We start from the raw sequence: 26,262 nt of genomic DNA, 5'->3' as shown, positions 1-26,262 counted from the left end.
CAGGCAGCATAGCTAGATGACGGATGATATTGCCATTCACTGTGGGTGACCCGGTAGTAGGTTGGGGGGCGAAATGGGGGGGGGGTAAATGACAGTTCAAGTGGAAACACACATGACACCGGTAGGATATCCAAGCATCAGTGTCCAGTCAAACGGGCCCATGAGCTAGGAGCTCAGGGGTCTGGCTGAAGACGCAGTCCTGGCAGTTGTCTGCATGTGGATGAAGCCACTGGAATGGATAGAACCGTGGAGAAAATACAAGGGCAAAGAAGGAACCTGAAGTAAACAGGATGGTGGGAAGTGAAAAACAAGAGCCAAAGTAGGATCAGGAAGAAGTACAAAAAGAATAAGAACTATGAAAGCCCAGAATCTGTTAGCACAGAAGCAAATGATAACTGATATATCTGAGTCATCAAGAAAAAGTGAAATTATGTTCAACACAATCTGCGTTGTGGAAAGATATACAGCACATTAAAAAAAAAAAGATTTCTTCTTAAAATTGTTAGAAGTATTTTAGTCAGGAAATACTTACACACAGCTGAAGGGGAAAGCGTGCGCTATCAGGTCTGCACTCCACAATGCTTTGGTTAGAGAGACCTGCTCATGTGAGTCCAATTTTCTATGCTCAATAAGAAACCCAAGTGAAATCAAGGCTACCTTCCCTCCAGCAGAGTAAGACTGGGAACATTCTTGAGGTGATTAAGCCTGATTTGTGTCAGGCCTGGAACAAGAAGGCTTTTAAGGCAGAGCTTATCTTTCCTGGTAAGTGTTGCACATTCTTACTTTATAAAATGCTTTATAAGATGCTTGGGGCCCTATTTTACTTGTAAAAGGAAACTGGTAGGTATTTAAAGAGGAATCTTGGCAATACGCCAAAACGGCTGATTTCCCCCAGTCCTTGGCAAAAAAAAAAAAAAAAAAGGGAAAGGACATCAGTCATTATGTCCCATTTTAAACTGAGCAAGTCCCTTTGATTCGGTCTCTCTGTCACCAAATTGCTCCTTCACATTCACACAGAGTACCTCTCACCACCGGGATGCCAAGCCCATTAGAGCTGCAATGGAATGGGAAATAAGGAGTATAGAGATGTTCTTGTCACCTCAGACCTGAATTTAACTGACGCACAGTGCCACTTCCAATTAATTTAAAAATGATTCCAGGAAAAATATTCCTCAGTGCTTAAGCTGTTTGAAGGCCCGAGGGCTTGACAGATGGCGCTATCTCTGCAAGACCATGACGACTGCGTTCTGGGCGGTCTAGGAAGCACCATCAGGAAGAGGAAGCCAGGCGGCGGCTGCTGACATAAGGCAGTCAGAATAAGAAACTGAAGCTTTCTTCCTGGGGGCGGAGCTGGTAGAAAACCTTGGAAGCACTGAAATTAGATTAGGCGAGGACACAGAGGGAAACGTTTCAGCCGTGTTTCAGACTTCCCCTGCAGACCGCTCAGAAGTGGCTACCATTAAACAATTTGCCAGGAGACTCGAATTTGTTTTTAATCTTTGACCTAAACCAATGAAAAGTATACAGCATGAAGTTTATTTCCTTCTTAGATATCTTAGAAGTTAAAAACTTTTAAGCTTTTCCATAGTTTTATTTTACGTGTGGGGTTCAAGCATTCACCCTACAATGCTGCTTTCATTTGAAGTAAGTAAACACGGTGTAAGAATAAATGTATTTAATATGAGATACACCAGAATGTTGGTAAAACTGAAATCAGCAAAAAGTAAAAGAAATTTGACTGTAATTAGCAAAAGCCCTCAAGCTGGTCATAAGGTAATTAAAAAGTTAGCCTAAATATTAATATAAAAGTATGCCTAGCAACAGCTACAAAAAAGAGCTGGAGAAAATAAATTTTATTAGAGTGCATTCACCATTGTCTCAGAGATAAGGTATAATATTACTTCTTTTAAAAGATCTTTCTTATAATACATACATATGGCCAATAGGCACATGAAAAGATGCTCAACATTGCTAATTATTAGAGAAATGAAAATCAAAACTACAATGAGGTATCACCTCACACCGGTCAGAATGGCCATCATCAAGAAGTCTACAAATAATAAATGCTGGACAGGGTGTGGAGAAAAGGGAACCCTCTTGCACTGTTGGTGGGAATGTAAGTTGGTGCAGCCACTATGGAGAACCGTATGGAGGTTCCACAAAAAACTAAAAATAGAGTTGGCATATGATCCAGCAATCCCACTCCTGGGAATATATCGGGACAAAACTGTAATTCAAAAAGATATATGCACCCCTATGTTCACAGCAGTACTACTTACAGTAGCCAAGACACGGAAACAACCTAAATGTCCATCAACAGATGAATGGATAAAGAAGATGTATATATATGTACAATGGAATATTACTCAGCCATAAAGAAGAATGAAATAATGCCATGTGCAGCAACATGGATGGACCTAGAGATGATCATACTAAGCAAAGTCAGAAAGAGAAAGACAAATACCATATGCTATCATTTACATGTGGAATCTAAAATGACACAAATGAACTTATCTACGAAACAGAAACAGACTCACAGACATAGAGAACAGCCTTGCAGTTGTGGGGGAGGGAGGGACCAGGAGTTTGGGAGTAGCAAGCGCAAACTATTACATAGAGAATGCATAAGCCACGAGGTCCTGCTGTACAGCACAGGGAGCTCTAGTCAATATCCTGTGATGAACCATAATGGAGAAGAATTAAAAAAATCTTTCTTTGAAGAGGAAAGTCAAATGACACTTTTTAGAGAAATATTTAAAATATGTTTTAACATGTTTTACTTTTAGTTTTTTTAAAGAAAAAGAGGTCTGGCCTTTTGAGAAAAAAGCAACCTATATTAGATGAGGAGGCAAGACTGGGGCTGGAGAGTATTTGTGACTCCAGTCACAGATTATTTCCATAAAAGCCTTTACAGCAGCAAGGTCTTCAGAGAGACACAATAAAGGAAGAAATTTTCCATGTATCAGATTGGCAAAAATTTCAGAGTAATAAAAGCTACTAATGGCAAGGGTGCTAGGAAACTTGTATACATTGCTGGTATCTTCTAAATTGTATAAACTTTCCTGGAAGGCCATTTAGCAACAAATATCAAAAACATTTTAAAAATACACTTTGATTCAACAATAGCATCTTCTGTCTTTAGAACACATTTCTTGACAAAGAACAGTACAAAAAGATGTATGCCTATAGAGGTTCACTATGGTGTTTGATAGTGAAAAATTACAATCTAAATGCTGTTGGCTGGAGACTGATTAAGTAAATTATAACATACAATTGAGTACCATGTAGCCATTAAAAGTGATGGAGATTCATATACTCCACTGTGCAAAGATGTTCTTATGACTATTCAGTGAAAAAAAGTTCCAGAGTAGTACAGTAAAACAATATTTATGTATGACTTTATGAGCATGCCTATAGAAGCTCTACAAGGATGTTCCTACTATAATAAGTGATTACAATTCAGGGAGATCTTTGGTGATTTTTGTTTTTGACCTTTTCTACACTGATTTTTTCTTTTCAAACAATGAGTACATATATATATATATATATATTTTTTTTTTACAAAAAGCAAAGCCATGGGCTTCCCTGATGGCACAGTGGTTAGGAATCCGCCTACCAATGCAGGGGACACGGGTTCGAGCCCTGGTCCGGGAAGATCCCACATGCCGCGGAGGAGCTAAGCCTGTGCGCCACAACTACTGAGCCTGCGCTCTAGAGCCCACGAGCCACAACTACTGAAGCCCGCGAGCCTAGAGCCTCTGCTCTGTAACAAGAGAAGCCACTGCGATGAGAAGCCCGTGCACCGCAACGAAGAGTAGCCCCCATTTGCCGCAACTAGAGAAAGCCCACACAGCAACAAAGACCCAATGCAGCCAATAAATAAATAAATAAATAAATTAAAAAACCCATTTTTGTTTAAAAAAAGTAGGTCCTAAATATATTTTTTCTTTAAAAATAAACACCAGTATATGTAAATAAAAACAAATACCTCTTATCCCATGGTTAAAAAAAACCCTCCATTTATAAGAGTTAATTTTAAAATTTAAATCTCTGGACAATTTAAAGTATTTTACAATAACTGAGAATGTTTCCATTCATGGTTTTATTTCTATCGATGTTTTAGCTCCTGTGAAGACAACTATAAATGACATGTAAATTTAACTACACCAGGTATCATGGATATATTCTAACACAACAACAGTAAACGTTAGCAGTGGGTGATTCTGACTAATATTTTGAGATAACTTCAAACAAATGCAGAACACGGGACCATTAGGCATAAAAAGCTATAGTGATTCCAATCATATCTATCAGGAATTTTTTATACACCTAATGTTTTTCCTTCAAAGGGAAGAAAAAAAAAACAAGACAGCCTAACCATAAATATGCTCAACCTCTTGCTCAATACCTACTATAAATAATAACAGGTAAAAAAGTTTTAACACGTAAATAACTGTAGGTGGCATGGTTTTTTCTTTTGACAACTGGGGGATTACCAGTTAGTATCACTAACGCCCTTACTGCCCGAAGAGCATTTATCTCCACTATTCTCTAAACTTAAAACATCTGCCCTAATAAACAATCTAATCACATCACCATGTTGTGCACTCACATGGCCTGAATGCACCAGGATCATGTGCACAACTGCATTAGGGGGACCATGAACCCACAGTAAATGTTCATTCTTTTCACAATTCAGTTCCTGTTATAAAATTAATGCTGCCTTGATCATAACCACATGATAAAATACCATAATTCAAAGTAAGTGATGAACCCATTCTGAGCAATCAGGCCATGCCCATGGCTGGTCAGCAGGGTGGAGCTGGTGTGGTGATGCCAGGCTGGACCTGCACTCATTCCTACGCTAAGGCAGGCAGGGTCCCATTTTAAATCCTGGGCGGCCTGATCTGCTACAGCTGGCTGACAAGATAGCTTCCACTAGCTCTCCTTTTTTGGAACCTCTGATTAAATGATCTACCATTGTGTCAATTAAAATTTTTTATTTATATCTGATGTATTAAACATGTTCCATGTGAATGAAATTCTGCACTAATTATGAATAAACAAAGAGTAAATCCAAAATATTTCTAATAAACTGAAGAGCTTTGCTTTAAGCCTTTTCAGCCAGCAGATGTAGCTGTGAATTAAAATAGGGAATGCAAGCTGCTCTTGGTCAGCCACTAGATGGCACCCTTTTCTATGGAACTGGTTTACATTAGAGATTCAATACAATTCAACTATTTTGACACTGGAATTGATTCTGATTTACATGCATTTATCTAGAATGATCATCTCAATTACTTACTGAGTGCACAGACCGCAACCATTTTTGCTCATTTTTTGACTAAAACTTTTCATTCCTCGTAGACACATGACGTTTCCTAATGAGAGGAAGTAAACAGCGATAAAAGTTCATCACTGGAATCAGGGCAACCTCATCAAAACTCTCTAAATGCAGGGCTTCCCTGGTGGCGCAGTGGTTAAGAATCCGCCTGCCAATGCAGGGGACATGGGTTCGAGCCCTGGTCTGGGAAGATCCCACATGCCGCGGAGCACTAGGCCCACGCGCCACAACTACTGAGCCTGCGCTCTAGAGCCCGCAAGCCACAACTACCGAGCCCACGTGCCACAACTACTGAAGCCCACACGCCTAGAGCCCGTGCTCCGCAACAAGAGATGCCACAATGACAAGCCCGTGCACTGCAACGAAGAGTGGCCCCCACTCGCCACAACTAGAGAAAGCCCGTGCGCAGCAACAAAGACCCAACACAGCCAAAAATAAATAAATTTATTTTTATTTAAAAAAAAAAAACAACTCTTGAAATGCAGAACCGAAATATACCACATTGCTCTCCACAAGCCTCAGGGCAGGGTCATATAATAAGAATTTCCTTGGAAAGTCACCCATAACGCTTAAAAACCTATGTCTTACATACTAACAGTCCACTGGGGAGCGCTGTCTTAGCTCAGTGCCAGGCTCAGGGTAGGCCCACAAATGTCTTTTGAATGAACAAATTAATAAACACGACTGCTTTTAAAAGATATGTCCTAAAAAATATCAGTGGGTTCATTTTTCTGTGAGACTTCTCAGATGTGGAAATCAAACTGATATGCCTAATTACTTACCAGTAGGGAGAGGATATTTGCATTCTCTCTTTTTGGTTAAAGACATGAAGATGCAATATAAAAGGATTCCAAGTCTCCATACATTCAGTAGTGCCAATCAGAAAAGAATCCTGCCCCCAAATATTTTATTTAGGTAATAATCCTCTTATCAGTGCCGTAAAACAAAAAATTTCACATTCTAGAAACTAAAATAGCACAGTCTAGCCCATAAAGCCCAAGTTCTCAAGCATATAATTTAAATAACCTAATTTTGTTGGTCTATGAAAATTTGGATTGATTCATTATGACTCTTCTAAATCAAAGACTGTTCATATTTTCAAACACCTTAAAATTTTACTACTCAATTTATGACCTACATTACTAAACTCTAGAAACATTCCTATCAATTCCATGCACTCAATGTGAAGTACTAACAGACCGTCATTTTTATAGAAACCAAAAGCTTAATAACTTTATTATTATTTGCATGCCCCTCCCCCAAAGCAGATTTCATATGTAGTCAAGGAAGTTTTGTGTACTCCTAGGCAGTTGTACTTTACAGTCAGCATAAATTAATAAAAATAAAATCTAGGACTATTTTTAAAAAAGCAGTATTATTGTCAAAGCAATACATATTTAAGAATTACACAGAAAAGTAAAATACAAAACTCACCCACACGCCCATAATTCTTTCACATATTATCACCAGACATATTTCCTCCCAATCTTTTCCATTTGTTTTCAAATAACTGCTCTCATATGAGAAAAGAATGGCTGGTCCTATACCAGACTGAAGTCAATTATGATGTTGGGAGGTCCACACTGAAGCTACCCAGTAAAACCTGTCAAATGATCAAGCCTGTGTGGATCATGCCACAGTCAAAACCAGATTCACCAGCTCCTTCCCCTGCCCCTTCCACCTACTCCTTTATCTCCCACCTTAGCTAAGGGAGGTAAAATTGGAAGCGAACCAGGCTCTGCAGACCATCAGACTTAGCTTCAAATCTTGACTCTGCCAATTACAAGCTGTGTGATCTTGGGCAAGTGACTTAACCTGAGTCCCTATTTCCTCATTTATAAAATGGGGGATATTAACACCTACTTCATGGCTGTTGTGAGGATTAAATAATCTGCTATGTCTAAAATGTCTGGTGCAATCCCTGAAATGGAAAAAGAGATTTTATATTGGTCAAAGCAAAATTGAGGTAACAATAAAAATCATCAAAAATCTTCAGTCGGGGCTTCCCTGGTGGCACAGTGGTTGAGAGTCTGCCTGCTAATGCAGGGGACACGGGTTCGAGCCCTGGTCTGGGAAGATCCCACATGCTGCGGAGCAACTGGGCCCGTGAGCCACAACTACTGAGCCTGCGCGTCTGGAGCCTGTGCTCCGCAACAAGAGAGGCCGCGATAGTGAGAGGCCTGCGCACCGCGATGAAGAGTGGCCCCCACTTGCCGCAACTAGAGAAAGCCCTCGCACAGAAACGAAGACCCAAAACAGCCAAAATAAATAAATAAATAAATAGCGTTCCCTTTAAAAAAAAAATCTTCAGTTATGGTTTTTCTAACTTTTTTCAAGTAATCCCTACTTTATTGTTACAAACAATAACTAGCAGGCAGTTACTTTAAAAATAAAGGTTACTCAGACTAGGAAAAAAGCAACATCTGTTTGTCTATCAGTATATTTTAAGTGAAAAGTACAATAATGCCTATGTAGTTATGATTAAACTAAATGTGAAAAATTCAATAATAATAATCCCTATTACTCCAGCAATTCCCTCTCCCTTGCATCAATTCCCCGCCTCCACTGAATCACTCCTATCAGCACACACACATGCTGTTAATTCTCCCAACTTTAAAAAAAAAAACCTCTCTTGATCCCATTCCCCCTTCTAGCTACGACCCCATTTCTTTCTTTCTCTTTACAGCAAAACTCAAGACTTGCCCATACACACTGCCTCCAAGCTCTCTCCTCCACTCTCCTTCGGATCCACTCTACTCAGGCTTTACCCACCAATGACCACCACATCTCCGTGAACTACCACATCTCCGTGAACTACCACATCTCCGTGAACTACCACATCTCCGTGAACTACCAGTTCTCGTCTTACATGACTTATACCCAGCATCCTCCTCCTTGAAAGATGTTTTTCCACCTGGCATCCAAGTCACCATTCTCCCGGTTTCCCTGCTTCTTCAGCAGGGAAACCTTCTCCTCATTCCTCAACCTCTAAACCTGAGGAGCTCCTAAACCAAGAGCTCCTTCCTCAGACCTCTTCTCTTTTCTCTCTACATGCACTGCCTATGTGAGCTCATCTGATCTCATGGTTTACATACTATCCACATACTTACTGATTTAGATCTTCACCTTGAATTCCAAACTTCTATATCTAACTGCTTACTTGACTCTCTACTTGGCTATCTAAAATCTACCTCAAACTCATAAGTCACAGACTGAGCCCCTGACATGATCCCCTAATATCTGCTCCTTTCACACTGGTCCCATCCATTTTCCAGTCGTTCAGACCAAAAGCCTGGAGACATCCTTGACTTGACTTTTTCTCTCACCTCCCACATTCAATTTATAACAAGTCCTTGTTGCCCCTACCTTTGAAATATATCCAGAACCTCTTTTCATCAACTCTACTTCTGCCACCCATTCTAAACCACCACCAATTCTCACCTGTCACAAAGAGCCTGGTCCACAGAACTTCCTACCAGTAGTTTAAATAAAAAGAAGCCAAATATTCTGAATGTACAGCTTTTTAGCTTGGAGTATAAGTTACACACACACAGGTACTAGGATCTTTTTCCAATAATGTGTAAACACATTAATAATTTAAATAATAATTTTAAAATGCTTTATTTTACAACGATGTTTATATATATGGATGTCAAACAGCATAGAAAGTTGTTCCAAATTATTTTACTGAACAAGTAGCTCCCACAAATTTATACAGAACGAACATTTGCTATCATTAGTCATTAATTATATTTGAAGTTTCACCACGCTTAAATATTTAAATTATTTATATGATTTACTAGTAATGAGAAGCTGCCTAGTTATTAGTAAAAATTTAGTCAATTCTCTGTCATCACTTCACAAGATAGTGAATAAACTATACGCAAATTTGAAAATATGCAAGATTTAGACCACACAAAGTAGAATAAACATTCCAGATACCAATTATAGGACTGCAGTTACTTACACTGTGAACTCCTAAAGCCTTCCAGACGGCGAAGCTGATCACACCAACCCCACACCAGGCATAAAGTGAGCCCCACCCCAGGGCTCGCAAGGCAAGGGAAGACCCGCTCTCCGGTAAGGCAGCCGTGGCCACACTTCCCTGCAATGAAGATGGAAAGGTTCTGGTAAAAATCATCATTCTGAAAGAATAAATATTTGGAAAGTGTTTGAAATTAATGACTCTCTGTGTCAGCACCATAATATTAGGAAGCCAGACCAACCCAAGTTAATGTACTTAATAACTGCACGACTTAAGTCACAACTGCTCTGACAAATATTTGAGTGTGCAAGGCACCGTGCCAAGATCCGTGCTAGGTACACAGAGCAACTTCTTTCTGACAAAACACTTAAGACCTGGTGAGGGAGGGGGGAAACACAGACAACTAGAAGTAAATTATGGTCAAAATGGAAAGGGCAACGACAGACCTGCATATACACACAGGGCACTGTGTACCAGAGAAGGAGGACACCTGGTCTACTTGCAAGAAGGGGAAGTTTTAAGGAAAGCTTCCCGGAAGAGGTGTGCTAAATCTAAGTTTGAGAAAAGACTTGTGATATAACTCATTGTGAGGACTTTTAAATATTTATGCAGAATGCCTGACATATAGCAGAAGTTCAGCTCCTGGCAACTATTAATAAGAAACTAGAAAATAAACAGTAACCCTCCTCCCAAGTTTCAAGATATAATATTAAGGTAAAAATCTACAATTATACTAATTGAACAACTTTCAGACTATCAGCGTAACGAACTTGACTAGAGAAGAATAAGAATGCAGTGAGCACTTCAAAAAGGAATAACCGAGGGAGTTCCCTGGTGGCCTAGTGGTTAGAATTCCAGGCTTTCATGGCTGTGGCCTGCGATTATGGAAGTGAGATCCTGCGGGCAAGGCCAAAGGAAAAAAAAAAAAGAATAACTGCCCCCATTACGAAATGCGCTGAGGTTGGGGGAAGGGTGGGTGCGCTGTAAAAAGAGATACTGGGAGGAATGGAGTACTAATTTCTAAAGTCTCTTCCAATTCCATGACTTAGTAATTTATAAATTTATTTATTTTTATTTATTTATTATTTTTGGCTGTGTTGGGTCTTCGTTGCTGCGTGCAGGCTTTCTCTAGTTGCAGCAAGCGGGGGCTACTCTTCGTTGCGGTGTGTGGGCTTCTCTTGTTGCCGAGCACAGGCTCTAGAGCATGCAGGCTTCAGTAGATGTGGCGTGTGGGCTCAGTAGTTGTGGCTCGTGGGCTCTAGAGTGCAGGCTCAGTAGCTGTGGTGCACAGGCTTAGTTGCTCCGCAGCATGTGGGATCTTCCCGGAGCAGGGCTTGAACCCATGTTCCCTGCACTGGCGGGCAGATTCTTAACCACTGCGCCACCAGGGAAGCCCCATGACTTAGTAATTTAAAATATAAGTTGACAGTGTATTTTTATTTAAAGATTTAAACTCTGAAATAAAAAACAAAGATACTCCTCTACTACACTGGTCAGACACTCATTGGAGGACAATATCTAGGGTTAGCGTCTACTAATTTAGGTTAGAAGGAGCTCATAATAAGAAAACAACAAAACAGTAAAGGTCTGACAAACATGAAGGGAGCTAATTTAATTTTTTGTAAAGTATGGTGATATTCTATGGATGTGGTGAGCTCTTTTTCCATATCTATTTCATGAATAAAACTGCACAAGTGGCATTCACATGCTAAATGTTTCTTTTTACTATTGATACTAATGATTAAATTACATTGAGCAAAAGGACCAAAGCCACATTTTTCCTTACACTGTTAAAGGACCATTAATCTTATTTTTAAATGAGATTAATTTTTAAATAAGACTGCAGGACTGCAATCTCCCAGGGATCCTGTATTTCCAAATACTATATCACAGTTAATAATTTTATATATATATACACACACACACACACATAATTATATATATATATTGCTCCCTTACTATATGACAAGCACTGTTCAAAGCATTTTGCATATAGTAATTCATTAAGCATTTTACTTCACCTTACTCTGTGAGACATGTACTATTATCCTCATTTTACTAAAGACCAACTAAGGTAGAGAGAGATTTAATAACTTGTTCAAGGTTTCATGGCTTATAAAAGCTAGAGCACTTCAGCAGCCTGGCTTTACAGACTAAGTGGAATTTGCCATTCAGTCATTTATCACTTCTGATTCTAAATACAACACAATACAAAATGTAAATGAAAGTATCTTTTTAAGCGGAAACAAATCATAGTGTAAATTAGAATAAAAACATCATTACTTAGGATAATTCAAATATTTACACTACTGGAAGTAGAGAAAGAAGTGATAATACTTACAGGACTACTTGAAATGTAACCAAGGGGCATTCACTTATTCCCATAGTCTGATCTGAATATGAAATGTAATTTATCTTTAAAAATTTTTTTAAAGGAGACTGTAGAATTTAGGAAATATTAAGAATTTATTATTTTTCCCTGTGATCCTGTCTGCTAAAACACATTAAACATCAACTAACAGAAATAGTCAGAAACAATAAAAACTTTAACTTCCTCAAAAGTTGTATCTTACTTTTTTCTGATTATATATCATTGTGGAAAATTTGGTATGTATGAGAAAGCATAAGAATGAATGAAAAAAACCTTCATTTTATTATCCAGTAAACCATGTTAAACATTTTGACATATTCTCCCTCTTTCTGATTGTGGACATTTTAAAAACAACTTAACACCATTAAAATGTTTTTAATCTTCAACTTTCATCCTCTCGTTGTGTCAAAAACTCAAATATTTTTACTGGTTACATGGCAACTGATTTATCATAATTTACTTAGCCATTTGTTATTAATGTATACTAGTTTCACTTTTTTATATTAATTTTTTATATTAAAAACTTCTTTGTGCCTAAACACTTACTTGCACTTCTGATTTAAGTCCTTGGGGAAAATTCCTCAAAGTAGAATTATTAAGTGGAGAAGCATGAATATTTTATAAGCTGATAAACACTACAAACTGTTTTTCAAAAGGTTGTACTAAGTTACAATGCTGTTTTATGAGGACCATTTCAAGTTGGCCTGCATTAGATGGTCTCAGTAAAAATAAAAACACACAAAAAGAAACCTTTGAAATTTATATAAGACTATTTATAACTTACATTTCTATTGTTACTGAGAACGAGTATTTGTCCAAGTTATTATAAGCCAATGTTCACACCTTTTGAATTGCATATTCATGTTATTTGTCCATTTAAAGTTTTCTGATTTGTATATTCTTTCTATATTAATGTTCTTTGAAGCCCTTATACCTATCATATGTGCTATCATATTTCCCTACTTTGGTTTTCTTTTATACTTTTATTTTGCTTTTTGTTTGTTTGTTTTTGCTCAAAAATGCATTCTAATGTTTTTAAACTTACTAAAATTTCCCTCATCTGGAAATTGGTTCAACATGGCGGAGTAGAGGACGTGCACTCACTCCCTCTTGTGAGAGCACTGGACTCACAATTAACCGCTGAACAATCATCAACAGGAAGACACTGGAACTCACCAAAAAAGATACCCCACATCCAAAGACAAAGGAGAAGCTGCAATGAGACGGTAGGAGGGGCGCAATCACAATAAAATCAAATACCATAACCGCTGGGTGGGTGACTCACAAACTGGAGAACACTTATACCACAGAAGTCCACCCACTGGAGTGAAGGTTCAGAGCCCCACATCAGGCTTCCCAACCTGGGGGTCTGGCAACGGGAGGAGGAATTCCCAGAGAATAAGACTTTGAAGGCTAGCGGGATCTGACTGCAGGACTTCTACAGGACTGGGGGAAACAGAGACTCCACTCTTGGAGGGCAAACACAAAGTAGCGTGCACATCGGGACCCAGGGGAAGGAGCAGTCTCCCATAGGAGACTGAACCAGACCTACCTGCTAATGTTGGAGGGGCTCCTGCAGAGGCGGGGGGCTGTTGTGGCTCACCATGGGGACAAGGACACTGCCAGTAGAAGATCTGGGAGGTACTCACTGGTGTGACCCCTCCCAGAGTCCACCATTAGACCCACCAAAGAGCCTGTAGGCTCCAGTGCTGGGTCACCTCAGGCCAAACAACCAACAGGGAGGGAACTCAGCCCCACCCATCAGCAGTTTTAAAGTTTTACTGAGCCCTGCCTACCAGAGCAACACCCAGCTCTACCCACCACCAGTTCCTCCCATCAGGAAACTTTCACAAGCCTCTTAGATAGCCTCATCCACAAGAGGGCAGAGAGGAGAAGCAAAAAGAATGACAATCCTGCACCCTGTGGAACGAAATTACATTCACAGAAAAACAGACAAAATGAGAAGGCAGAGGATTACGTACCAGATGAAGGAACAAGATAAAACACCAGAAAAGGGCTTCCCTGGTGGCGCAGTGGTTGACAGTCTGCCTCCCAGTGCAGCGGACATGGGTTCGAGCCCTGGTCCAGGAGGATCCCACATGCCACGGAGCAGCTGGGCCCATGAGCCACAATTTCTGAGCCTGCGCGTCTGGAGCCCATGCTCCGCAACAAGAGAGGCCACGATAGTGAGGGGCCCATGCACCGTGATGAAGGGTGGCCCCCGCTCACCGCAACTGGAGAAAGCCCTCGCACAGAAACGAAGACCCAACACAGCCAAAAATAAATAAATAAATAAATAAATTTAAAAAAAAAAAACCAGAAAAACAACTAAATGAAGTGGAGATAGGCAACCTTCCAGAAAAAGAATTCAGAATGATGATAGTGAAGATGATCCAAGACCTCAGAAAAAGAATGGAGGCAAAGATCAAGAAGATGCAAGAAATGTTTAACAAAGACCTAAAAGAATTAAAGAACAAACAGAGATGAACAATACAATAACTAAAATGAAAAGTACACTAGAAGGAATCAATAGCAGAATAACCGAGGCAGAACGGATAAATGACCTGGAAGACAGAATGGTGGAAATCACTGCCATGGAACAGAATAAAGAAAAAGGAATGAAAAGAAATGAAGACAGACTAAGAGACCTCTGGGACAACATTAAACGCAACAACATTCACATTATAGGGGTCCCAGAAGGAGAAGAGAGAAAGGACATGAGAAAATATTTGAAGAGATTATAGTTGAAAACTTCTCTAACTTGGGAAAGGAAATAGCCATCCAAGTCCAGGAAGCACAGAGAGTCCCAGGCAGGATAAACCCAAGGAGAAACACGCCGAGACACATAGTAATCAAATTGACAAAAATTAAAGACAAAAGGAAAAATTATTAAAAGCAACAAGGAAAAAATGACAAATAAGATACAAGGGAACTCCCATAAGGTTAACAGCTGATTTCTCAGCAGAAACTCTACAAGCCAGAAAGGAGTGGCACGATATATTTAAAGTGATGAAAGGGAAGAACCTCTCTACCCGGTGAGGATCTCATTCAGATTCGACAGAGATATCAAAAGCTTTACAGACAAGCAAAAGCTAAGAGAATTCGGCATCACCAAACCAGCTCTACAACAAATGCTATAGAAACTTCTCTAAGTGGGAAACACAAGAGAAGAAAAGGACCTACAAAAACAAACTCAAAACAATTAAGAAAATGGTCATAGGAACATACATATCGATAATTACCTTAAACGTGAATGGATTAAATGCTCCAACCAAAAGACACAGGCTGGCTGAATGGATACAAAAACAAGACCCATATATATGCTGTCTACAAGAGACCCACTTCAGACCTAGGGACACATACAGACTGAAAGTGAAGGGATGGAAAAAGATATTCCATGCAAATGGAAATCAAAAGAAAGCTGGAGTAGCAATACTCACAGTAGATAAAATAGACTTTAAAATAAAGAATGTTACAAAAGACAAGGAAAGACACTACATAATGATCAAGGGATCAATCCAGGAAGAAAATATAACAACTATAAATATATATGCACCCAACATAGGAGCACCTCAAACATAAGGCAACTGCTAACAGCTATAAAAGAGGAAATCGACAGTAACACAATAATAGTGGGGGACTTTAACACCTCACTTACACCAGTGGACAGATCATCCAGACAGAAAATTAATAAGGAAACACAAGCTTTAAATCACACAGTAAACCAGATAGATTTAATTGATATTTATAGGACATTCCATCTGAAAACAGCAGATTACACTTTCTTCTCAAGTGCACCCAGAACGTTCCCCAGGACACATCACATCCTGGGTCACAAATCAAGCCTCAATATATTTAAGAAAACTGAAATCATATCAAGCATCTTTTCCGACCACAATGCTATGAGATTACAAATCAATTACAGAGAGAAAAACGTAAAATACACAAACACATGGAGGCTAAACAACACATTACTAAATAACCAAGAGATCATTGAAGAAATCAAAGAGGAAATCAAAAAATACCTAGAGACAAATGACAATGAAAACATGACGATCCAAAACCTATGGGATGCAGCAAAAGCAGTTCTAAAAGGGAAGTTTATAGCAATACAAGTCTACCTCAAGAAACAAGAAACATCTCAAATAAACAATCTAACCTTACACCTAAAGGAACGAGATAAAGAAGAACAAACAAAACCCAAAGTTAGTAGAAGGAAAGAAATCATAAAGATCAGAGCAGAAATAAATGAAATAGAAAGAAAAAAATAGCAAAGATCAATAAAACTAAAAGCGGGTTCTTTGAGAAGATAAATAAAACTGATAAACCTTTAGTCAGACTCATCAAGAAAAAGAGGGAGAGGACTCAAATCAATACAATCAGAAATGAAAAAGGAGACGTTACAACAGACACCGCAGAAATACAAAGCATCCTCAGAGACTACTACAAGCAACTCTATGCCAATAAAATGGACAACCTGGAAGAAATGGACAAATTCTTAGAAAGATATAACCTTCCAAGACTGAACCAGGAAGAAATAGAAAATATGAGCAGACCAATCACAAGTAATGAAATTGAAACTGTGATTAAAAATCTTCCAGCAAACAAAAGTTCAGGACAAGATGGCTTCACAGGTGAATTCTATCAAACATTTAGACAAGAGCTAACACCTATCCTTCTCAAACTCTTCCAAAAAATTGCAGGGGAAGGAACACTCCTAAACTCATTCTACAAGGCCACGACCCTGATACCAAAACCAGACAAAGATACTACAAAAAAGAAAATTATGGACCAATAACACTGATGAATATAGATGCAAAAATCCTCAACAAAATACTAGCAAACAGAATCCAACAGCACATTAAAAGGATCATACACCATGATCAAGTGGGGTTTATCCCAGGGATGCAAGGATTCTTCAATATATGCAAATCAATCAATGTGATACACCATATTAACAAATTGAAGAATAAAAACCATATGATCATCTCAACAGATGCAGAAAAAGCTTTTGACAAAATTCAACACCCATTTATTATAAAAACTCTCCAGAAAGTGTGCACAGAGGGAACCTACCTAAACATAATAAAGGCCATATACGACAAGCCCACAGCAAACATCATTCTCAATGGTGAAAAACTGAAAGCATTTCCTCTATGATCAGGAACAAGACAAGGATGTCCACTCTCACCACTATTATTCAACATAGTTCCGGAAGTCCAGCCACGGCAATCAGAGAAGAAAAAGAAACAAAAGGAATACAAATTGGAAAAGAAGAAGTAAAGTTGTCACTGTTTGCAGATGACAGGGTACTATACATAGAGAATCCTAAAGATGCCACCAGAACACTACTAGAGCTATTCAGTGAATTTGGTAAATTTGCAGGATACAATATTAATGCATAGAAATCTCTTGCATTCCTATACACTAACAACAAAAGATCAGAAAGAGAAATTGAGGAAACAATCCCATTCACCATTGCAACAAAAAGAATAAAATACCTAGGAATAAACCTACCTAAGGAGGTAAAAGACCTGTACTCAGAAAACTATACAACACTAATGAAAGAAATCAAAGATGACACAAACAGATGGAGAGATATACCATGCTCTTGGATTGGAAGAATCAATATTGTGAAAACGACTATACTACCCAAAGCAATCTACAGATTCACTGCAATCCCTGTCAAATTACCAATGGCATTTTTTTTTTACAGAACTAGAACAAAAAATCTTAAAATTTGTATGGAGACACAAAAGACCCTGAATAGCCAAAGCAATCTTGAGGGAAAAAAACAGAGCTGGAGGAATCAGGCTCCCTGACTTCACACTATACTACAAAGCTACAGTGTAATCAAGACAATATGGTACTAGCACAAAAACAGAAATATAGATCAATGGAACAGGGTAGAAAGCCCAGAGATAAACCCATGCACCTTTGGTCAACTAATCTATGACAAAGGAGGCAAGGATATACAATGGAGAAAAGACAGTCTCTTCAGTAAGTGGTGCTGGGAAAACTGGACAGCTACATGTAAAGAATGAAATTAGAACTCCCTAACACCATACACAAAAATAAACTCAAAATGGATTAAAGACCTAAATGTAAGACCAGACACTGTAAAACTCTTAGAGGAAAACATAGGAAGAACACTCTTTGACATAAATCACAGCAAGATCTTTTTTGACCCACCTCCTAGAGTAATGGAAATAAAAACAAAAATAAACAAATGGGACCTAATGAAACTTAAAAGCTTTTGCACAGCAAAGGAAACTAAACAAGACGAAAAGACAACCCTCAGAATGGGAGAAAATATTTGCAAACGAATCAATGGACAAAGGATTAAACTCCAAAATATATAAACAGCTCATGCAGCTCAATATTAAAAAAACAAACAACCCAATCCAAAAATGGGCAGAAGACCTAAATAGACATTTCTCCAAAGAAGACATACAGATGGCCAAGAGGCACATGAAAAGCTGCTCAACATCACTAATTATTAGAGAAATTCAAATCAAAACTACAATGAGGTATCAGCTCACACCAGTTAGAATGGGCATCATCAGAAAATCTACAAACAACAAATGCTGGAGACGGTGTGGAGAATAGGGAACCGTCTTGCATTGTTGGTGGGAATGTAAATTGATACAGCCACTATGGAGAATAGTATGGAGGTTCCTTAAAAAACTAAAAATAGAATTACCATATGACCCAGCAATCCCACTACTGGGCATATACCCAGAGAAAACCATAATTCAAAAAGACACATGCACCCCAATGTTCACTGCAGCTCTATTTACAATAGCCAGGTCATTGAAGCAACCTAAATGCCCACTGACAGACAAATGGATAAAGAAGATGTGGTACATATATACAATGGAATATTACTCAGCCATAAAAAGGAACGAAATTGGGTCATTTGCAGAGACGTGGATAGACCTAGAGACTGTCATACAGAGTGAAGTGAGTCAGAAAGAGAAAAACAAATATCATATACTAACGCATATATGTGGAATCTAGAAAAATGGTACAGATGAACCAGTCTGCAAGGCAGAAACAGAGACACAGATGTAGAGAACAAACGTATGGACACCAAGGGGGGAAAGTGGGGAGGGGTGGTGGTGGGATGAATTGGGAGATTGGGATTGACATATATATACTAATATGTATAAAATAGATAACTAATAAAAAAAAACCTATTTAAGTAATAGAAGACATGAAGAGATTAAAATAAATAAATAGACAATGTACATGACAATTTTAAAAAACACCTTATTGCTACAAAAAAGCTAACCATCATTGGTGCCTTCAGCAAGTCAGTAATCTTTTCATCATAGTCACATCAAAGATCACTGATCATAGATCACTGTAACAAATAAAGAAAAGCTTGAAATACTGAGGGAATTACCAAAATGTAACACAGAGACACAAAGTGAACCAAAAAAAAAAACCTTCCCTCATTCAAGTCAGTCATTTCTCTTTCCTTCTAGCTTTTTTTTTGTTTAAAAAACTTTTACCCCTAACTTTTTAGTTCAGCTGGTATTTACTTTAGTTTTAATGGAAGCTGATAACTAAAGGGGGTTTACTTCCCCAGTAGCTTAGCATCTGCCCCAGCACCACTCGACAGAGTAATCCTTCTCCTCCCAACTTATTTAGAAAATCAGATACAGAGGTTTGTTTCTAAGCTATTTTCGTACTATGAATTGGTTTTTTTAATAACAGAATCACACAGATTTAATTACAGAATCATTAAAAAGTCTTAATATCCAGAAAGTATATCATACTCATTACTTTTTATCAAATATTTCTTTACCATTTTTAACTATTAATTCTTCCAGAAAAAACCTGAAACGTTTTGTCAAGTTCTCCAACTCCCCATTTATTAGCATTTTCATTAGAATGGCATCAAACATTAGCTAACTGGCAAGAGACAGCAAATTTATAACATCCTGTCTTTCATCGGGAAATATATTTCCATTTACTCAAGTCTTTTTTTTTAAGAATAATTTTATTTATATTGCTCAACCCATTTCTTAATAAAGGTTTTTTTATGCATGCATTTGTGATTGTGAATGTTATTCATAGTATATAGAAACACTTTATCTGTATCCCCATGCCTAGACCTAGCAGATCTTATCTAATGACATACTTTTTGTAGATATATCCTGGTCCTGACCAGATTTTCAAGAGATTTTTCTTTAGCCATTTTCTATGATGAAAACAATATACTACTCTCTAATCTTATTCCTTTTTCTCATGTTGCTATAATTCCAGCAACAGATCTCACACAAATGCACTAATTTCTAATTGGCTTGCATTTTCATCCAGAAGCAGTATCATTAACCAAATATTATTACACCAGGGTCAGTTTAAGTGCTTTGCTTAAATTTTATTTTAGAAACTTAAATTAAAAATCTCTTATTTCCCTATGAAGAGAAATTATATATGTATTACAGATATACATAAATTTTTAAAAGTCTACACAAACCCACATTTGTTTTGCTAAGTAAAAAAGGTAACTATGTATAAAAATAACCCTTAATAACACAGCAATACTCCAAATAAAATCTTAGGTTTGCCAAACTTTCAGATTAAAAAAAAAAAAAAAAGGTACATGCTGTATTTGTATATCAGTCTCAGAAATTGATTGTGAAAGGAAGTGAGTTATTATCAGTTACTGTCTACATACTTCCAAAAATGAATTTTAGCGGAAATGATGTTAAAAAATTGATCTGCCCTTATTATTAAGTTTTTAAAAGTCTAGTCACAAGCTTTATCTGCTGGAGTTATACATCACATGACCTTCATATAGCCTGCTCAGAATTTTCAAAATGAACACTGACTTGTTGCAGGGAAAGACTGACTTGCCAAAAAATAATGCTGCTTTAAAAGATCTTTAGATATAACCACATATGCTAGTCACACATATATAAATGAAAGCTACCTTCTTCTTCACTACCACAGTTTATTTTTTTCATTTAAATTAAAATGAAGCCATGTGCATATGGAAGTTTGAATTTAACAAATCACAATGCAGTTATGATATTTAATATCCAAGATAAAACAAAAAAATTATTTTCCATTATTTTGTGTTTATAATACCTCTTATGCTTAAAGACATGGGTGCCCCTTATCTTCTATCTATTTTAACAAGAATTAATCTATTATTCACAGGTGCAGGACCTATCAAGAACAAATTGTTCAGTTTTTCAGAAAGTTAACTGCTTACCTAAGAATAAGGTTCATGTTTTTAGTTTTTGTTTTTTTTTTTCAGTTTAATCCTGGGCTGAATTTGACATAAATCAAACTGATATTTATAAAGAATGCTCAATCTAGCTATTTCCCCTACAGAGCATTCTTATCTGATACATTTTGCTATATTCTTTACATCACAGAAATAGCCATGTTGTTGTAACATAAACAATATATATTTTTTAAAGATTTATTTTTATAATTTCTCATAAGTTGTAGCTATATCAGAAAGATGATGACTCACCCTTATGGTCTGTTCATTACCTAAATGGGTCTTGAAATAACTGTTATTTGAAGGATATTTAACCTCCGAAACAGGGGTTCTCAAACTTCCTGGTCTCAGGATCCATTTATACTTCGATCCCAAAGATTTCTGATTATGTGAATTAAAATCACCATCTTACAGGGCTTCCCTGGTGGCGCAGTGGTTGAGAATCTGCCTGCTAATGCAGGGGACACGGGTTCGAGCCCTGGTCTGGGAAGATCCCACATGCTGTGGAACAACTGGGCCCGTGAGCCACAGCTACTGAGCCTGCGCGTCTGGAGCCTGTGCTCCGCAACAAGAGAGGCCACGATAGTGAGAGGCCCGCGCACCGCGATGAAGAGCAGCCCCCGCTTGCCGCAACTAGAGAAAGCCCTCGCACAGAAACGAAGACCCAACACAGCCAAAAATAAATAAATAAATAAGTTAATTTTAAAAAAAAATAACCATCTTAAAAAACAAAACATTTAGTACAAAGATAGGCAATGTTTTACATTTCTGTTAATCTTTTAAATGTCTGGTTTAATAAAGACAGCTGAATTTTCATATATATGTCTATATTCAATCTGTTGCAATATGTTTATTGGTTGAAGTATATGAATAAAATCTCTCCTCATACAGATATGTGGTTGGAAAAGGGAGGAGTATTTTAATAGCCTCCCTTCTTTGATACTATACCCAAACTCAACAAATAGTTTCTTAAAAATTATCTGCAATATGGAATATAAAATCGTATCAATGAATTTTTGTACTTTATTATATTAAAATCCATTAGTCTAATCTGCATTTTTGAATGGAACTTTTATCCAGGCATCATGATCATTCAGAAAATAATGATTTGTCAAGATAACAGTTATCTTTCAACTGTTGACATCATTTATTTATCAAATACCAAAAAATAACATCATTCATATCCCTACCAATCTCATTAGAAAAGCCTTTAGGGACTTCCCTGGTGGTCCAGCGGTAAAGAATCCACCTTATAATGCAGGTGATGCGGGTTCGATTCCTGGTCAGGGAACTAAGATCCCACATGTCGTGGGGCAATTAAGCCCACGTGCCATAACTACTGAGCTCATGCGCCTCAACTAGAGAGCCCGCGTGCCACAACTACAGAGCCTACGCGCTCGGGAACCCACACGCCACAACTACAGAACCCACGCGCCACAACTACAGAACCCACGCGCCACAACTACAGAGCCCATGCGCCCTGGAGCCTGCACACAACTAGAGAGAAGCCTGTGCACCACAACAAAGAGCCCATGTGATGCAATGAAGATCCCACGTGCCACAACTAAGACCCAACAGCAGCCAAAAATAAATAAAATAAATAAATAAATAAATCTTTAAAAAAAAAGAAAAGCCTTTTAAGTGTCTGAGCAGCTGGCAAGCTCACAATGGCAGACACAAGTTTTCTAAAACCTAATTTTTACCTAAAAACTGGAATTTTATCACTGGCAACAAATACTAACAATTGCTTGCTTGAAGAGACAGGTTCATTTTGTTCATTTTCAAGAAAATGTCTACCAAATACTCACTTCTGAATAACTACAATTTGTCTGTTGCTCTTACAAGTGAAAATAATATGCCATGAAAAAAAGTGGCTAGTTCAGTGTGTATCTCACACAACTGCTTTTTCTTGAGAAAAACATATTACTATGGTATAAAGCAGAAGTGCTTTATGTGTACTTCCCATTTCTTCACACAGAATATTAAAGAGGTTAAGTTCAAAGGTCAAGATATTAAAAATAAATAATTTTACTTCTTCATCGAGGATAGTCTTATGCAATGATGGATTTAACCTCGGGGGCACAGAAAGGAAGAAAACAATGCCTGCTAGTATAGTTTGGGGCCACTGCCTCGACTACAGCAAGGCACCAGCAGTTTTACCCTCCATTGTTTCTGTACCATTAGTGCAGGTATCTTAGCAGTATTATGAAAATAATTGACTTTTCAGACCCCCAAAGGATCTCAAGGATCCCCAGCATTCTGTGGACCACAGTTTGAAAACCACAATGTTAGACCATAAAGGCCATGTGTGATATCAAATCTCAGAACCAGAAAATAGAATGCAAAGTTGTGAACATGTATATGTGCTTTTTTTTCCTGAGAGAGAATCGCTAGCTTTCAACAGATTCTCAAAAAAGATCTGTGACCCAAAGGTTATCATGTTAACTTGGATTTAGAAATCAACCAAAACTCCACTATTAAAGCACCACTATCAGTCAGGTTTCACTGATTTCTGCCACAAAATATATATTTCTGCTCTGAAAATATTCTGTGACATAGGGGGAAAATGACCATGAAGTTCATAACAGTGATTTGGCAAACTCCATAGGACCTCTGAGTATTCAGAGGGGAATCCAAATGCACTTTAAATGTGGTCTCTTGCCATTCTTAAGGCTTAAATATGATTATTAGATTATTAAAGATAAATACAAGTCAAAAAGGAATTCAACTGGTTTATGACTTTTCACATAACACTGTATTCCAAAGCAAATATCAAATTGTAATTACATTGTTATTTGTGTGATTATTTGTTTACCATCTGTCTCCCACACCAGACTTAGCTTTTTGAGGGGTACATATGTTTTGTTCATTTTTGTATCTCTTGCACCTAGCTAGCACAGTGCCTGCACATAAAAGATCCAAAATAAAGAAGATGTGGCACATATATACAATGGAATATTACTCAGCCATAAAAAGAAACGAAATTGAGATATTTGTAGTGAGGTGGATGGTCCTAGAGTCTGTCATACAGAGTAAGTCAGAAAGAGAAAAACAAATACCGTATGCTAACACATATATATGGAATCTAAAAAAAAAAAAAAGTTTATGAAGAACCTAGGGGTAAGATGGGAATAAAGACACAGACCTACTAGAGAATGGACTTGAGGATATGGGGAGGGGGAAGGGTAAACTGTGACAAAGTGAGAGAGTGGCATGGACATATATACACTACCAAACGTAAAATAGATAGCTAGTGGGAAGCAGCCGCATAGCACAGGGAGATCAGCTCGGTGGTCTGTGACCACCTAGAGGGGTGGGATAGGGAGGGTGGGAGGGAGGGAGAGGCAAGAGGGAAGAGATATGGGAACATATGTATATGTATAACTGATTCACTTTGTTATAAAGCATAAACTAACACACCATTGTAAAGCAATTATACTCCAATAAAGATGTTAAAAAAAAAGATCCAAAATAAACATTTGTTGAAGCAATTAATTAATGGATAAATAAACCTTATGAGGCGGGTAGGGCAGAAACAGAATGATACAGAAGAACCACCACAAGGGGAAGAAAATTTCTCAACTGGGAAAATGAAGTACACCTGTCCATGACAGCATGACTGCTCAATCTTGCTCATGGAATAAGGATTTTCTGCCTTCCGTAGGTTATAGTCATTCAACCAAAATTTACTGAGCACCTACTATGTGCCAGGCAATTTTCTAGGGAGTGGGGCTGCTGCACTCCACAAGCATGCATGGTTTCTGGGTTCAAGGAGCTGACCTATGTTTTTCATCTATACTAAGATGCACTGTATTTCATCATTTTAACATCTCTGAAACAGAAACGCTTCTTGCAGTGCTGTCTCAAGAATTTAATTGGCATTTTTTTTCTTTTTTAGTGGTACATACAATATTGGGGTCTCTTACAACTGAAAATGATTTACCTAGATTTAGATTTAATGTCATGTTGTGAATAGGAAATGTACTGGATGAGCTTTCAAAGTCTTGTTCTGCTAAAAGTTTAAAAAGCGCATAATTAAGTACTTCTGACAGTTGATTAATTTGTACACTTCCTGAATCTATGAGGTGCATATTGGGTTACTTCTTAAAGTAATGTGAAAGGCCATCAACATTTTCTTTACTTTTCCTAGTCAAAACAGCTGCCATTGATTTGTAAACAACAATAATGCTATGAATGGATTTCGGTGTCACAAACCTTATTGAACCATTCAGGACTTTTCTTTTTAGCCAATGATAGTGTTGTAACAAATCCAGCCAGCATTCCCGCTGCAGCAACAGTACCAAGGAAAATTCCACCTGTCAAGAGTTTTGGGGGTAGGGCATGGAGGGTGGGGAGAGGGGGAAAAAAAACAAAAAACCTTACGTTAAAAAGATGGACACAAGTAAGTTTCAGATACTATTTAAAAATCACTTTTGAAATTCGAGAAACGATGGCTAAGCAGCTCTTGGCAAAGGTAAATGACAGCGGCTGGGAAACCTGCGTGACCACACGACCTCTGGTTCCTGAGGCCATGCTAAGGTAAAAATAAGCGCAGGGTCCCTTCCCCTCCTCTTCCCGGGGACAACTGCGTGAAGTTTCTCCAGGGGAGAAAAAAGAGATAGTGGGAGTTAGAAAAGGGAGGACACAAGAGGAACTGCAGAGGGAATGGGGGAAATGCAGCACATACAGAACTGCTCGCGGGACCAGCCCACGGGCTAAACTCAGGGCACCCAAGCGAAGGTCTCCCTGGGCGGGGTGTGCGTGGGAATGCCAGCTCCAGCGCAGGCTAGGGCCCCGGGTGAGGTTACCCCGACACCCGCACCTCACCACACCACACCTTTAACCAGGAAAAGCCGGTCATTAGTGGACGCCGTGGCCCCCAGCCGAGAAGACGGCTCTCCACTCCCAGCGTCCTCTGTCTCCATGTTTATAAGCCTCCACTGCTGCGTCCGGCGCCAACTGGGACCGGGTGGAAGCGAGAGCTAGGCGGAGGAGAAAGGTTCCGCTGCCCCCTCATCTGTGCAACCTGAATACCGGTCCGGAGAACGACCTTTGCCCCGAAACTTCTCTCCTCTCCCGCGCGCGGGCGGGGAAGCTGCTGTGGCTGCACCCCGGGAGCGGTGTCTTCCAAGGCTGTCAACCAGGGAGGATCATTTGCCTGCTCCAAGGTGATGATCGCTGCACTTTAATATTGCGTCTATTAGAAACACTGCTCAGCTCTGACTCTAGGGGGCAGTGAGGGGTCGCAGATTGCGCCAGGAGCCCAGTCCCAGCCTGGTTAGAGACCCCGCAGCTCAGTTTGCCGGTGAGCCTTACAC

General features: G+C 38.6%; 1 protein-coding gene across 1 annotated transcript in view; it reads right to left on the bottom strand.

The window, feature by feature from the left end:
- The window catches only part of TMEM242 (transmembrane protein 242), a 47,944-nt gene extending 22,000 nt beyond the window's left edge, over positions 1-25,944 (bottom strand). The window contains exons 1-3 of the mRNA XM_082475686.1: positions 25,782-25,944; positions 25,160-25,260; positions 9,312-9,449 (exon numbers count right to left, since the gene is read on the bottom strand). Of these exons, the coding sequence (XP_082331812.1) occupies positions 9,312-9,449; positions 25,160-25,260; positions 25,782-25,869 (327 nt within the window). The 5' untranslated portion in view covers positions 25,870-25,944. The remainder of the gene's footprint in view (positions 1-9,311; positions 9,450-25,159; positions 25,261-25,781) is intronic.
- Between the last annotated feature and the right edge of the window lie 318 nt (positions 25,945-26,262).

Source organism: Balaenoptera physalus, assembly GCF_965194825.1.
Source record: "Balaenoptera physalus genome assembly, chromosome: 9".
Taxonomy (NCBI): Eukaryota; Metazoa; Chordata; class Mammalia; order Artiodactyla; family Balaenopteridae; genus Balaenoptera; species Balaenoptera physalus.
The sequence above is the reverse complement of the archived record's forward strand: the minus strand, read 5'-3'. Positions and strand labels throughout refer to the sequence as shown.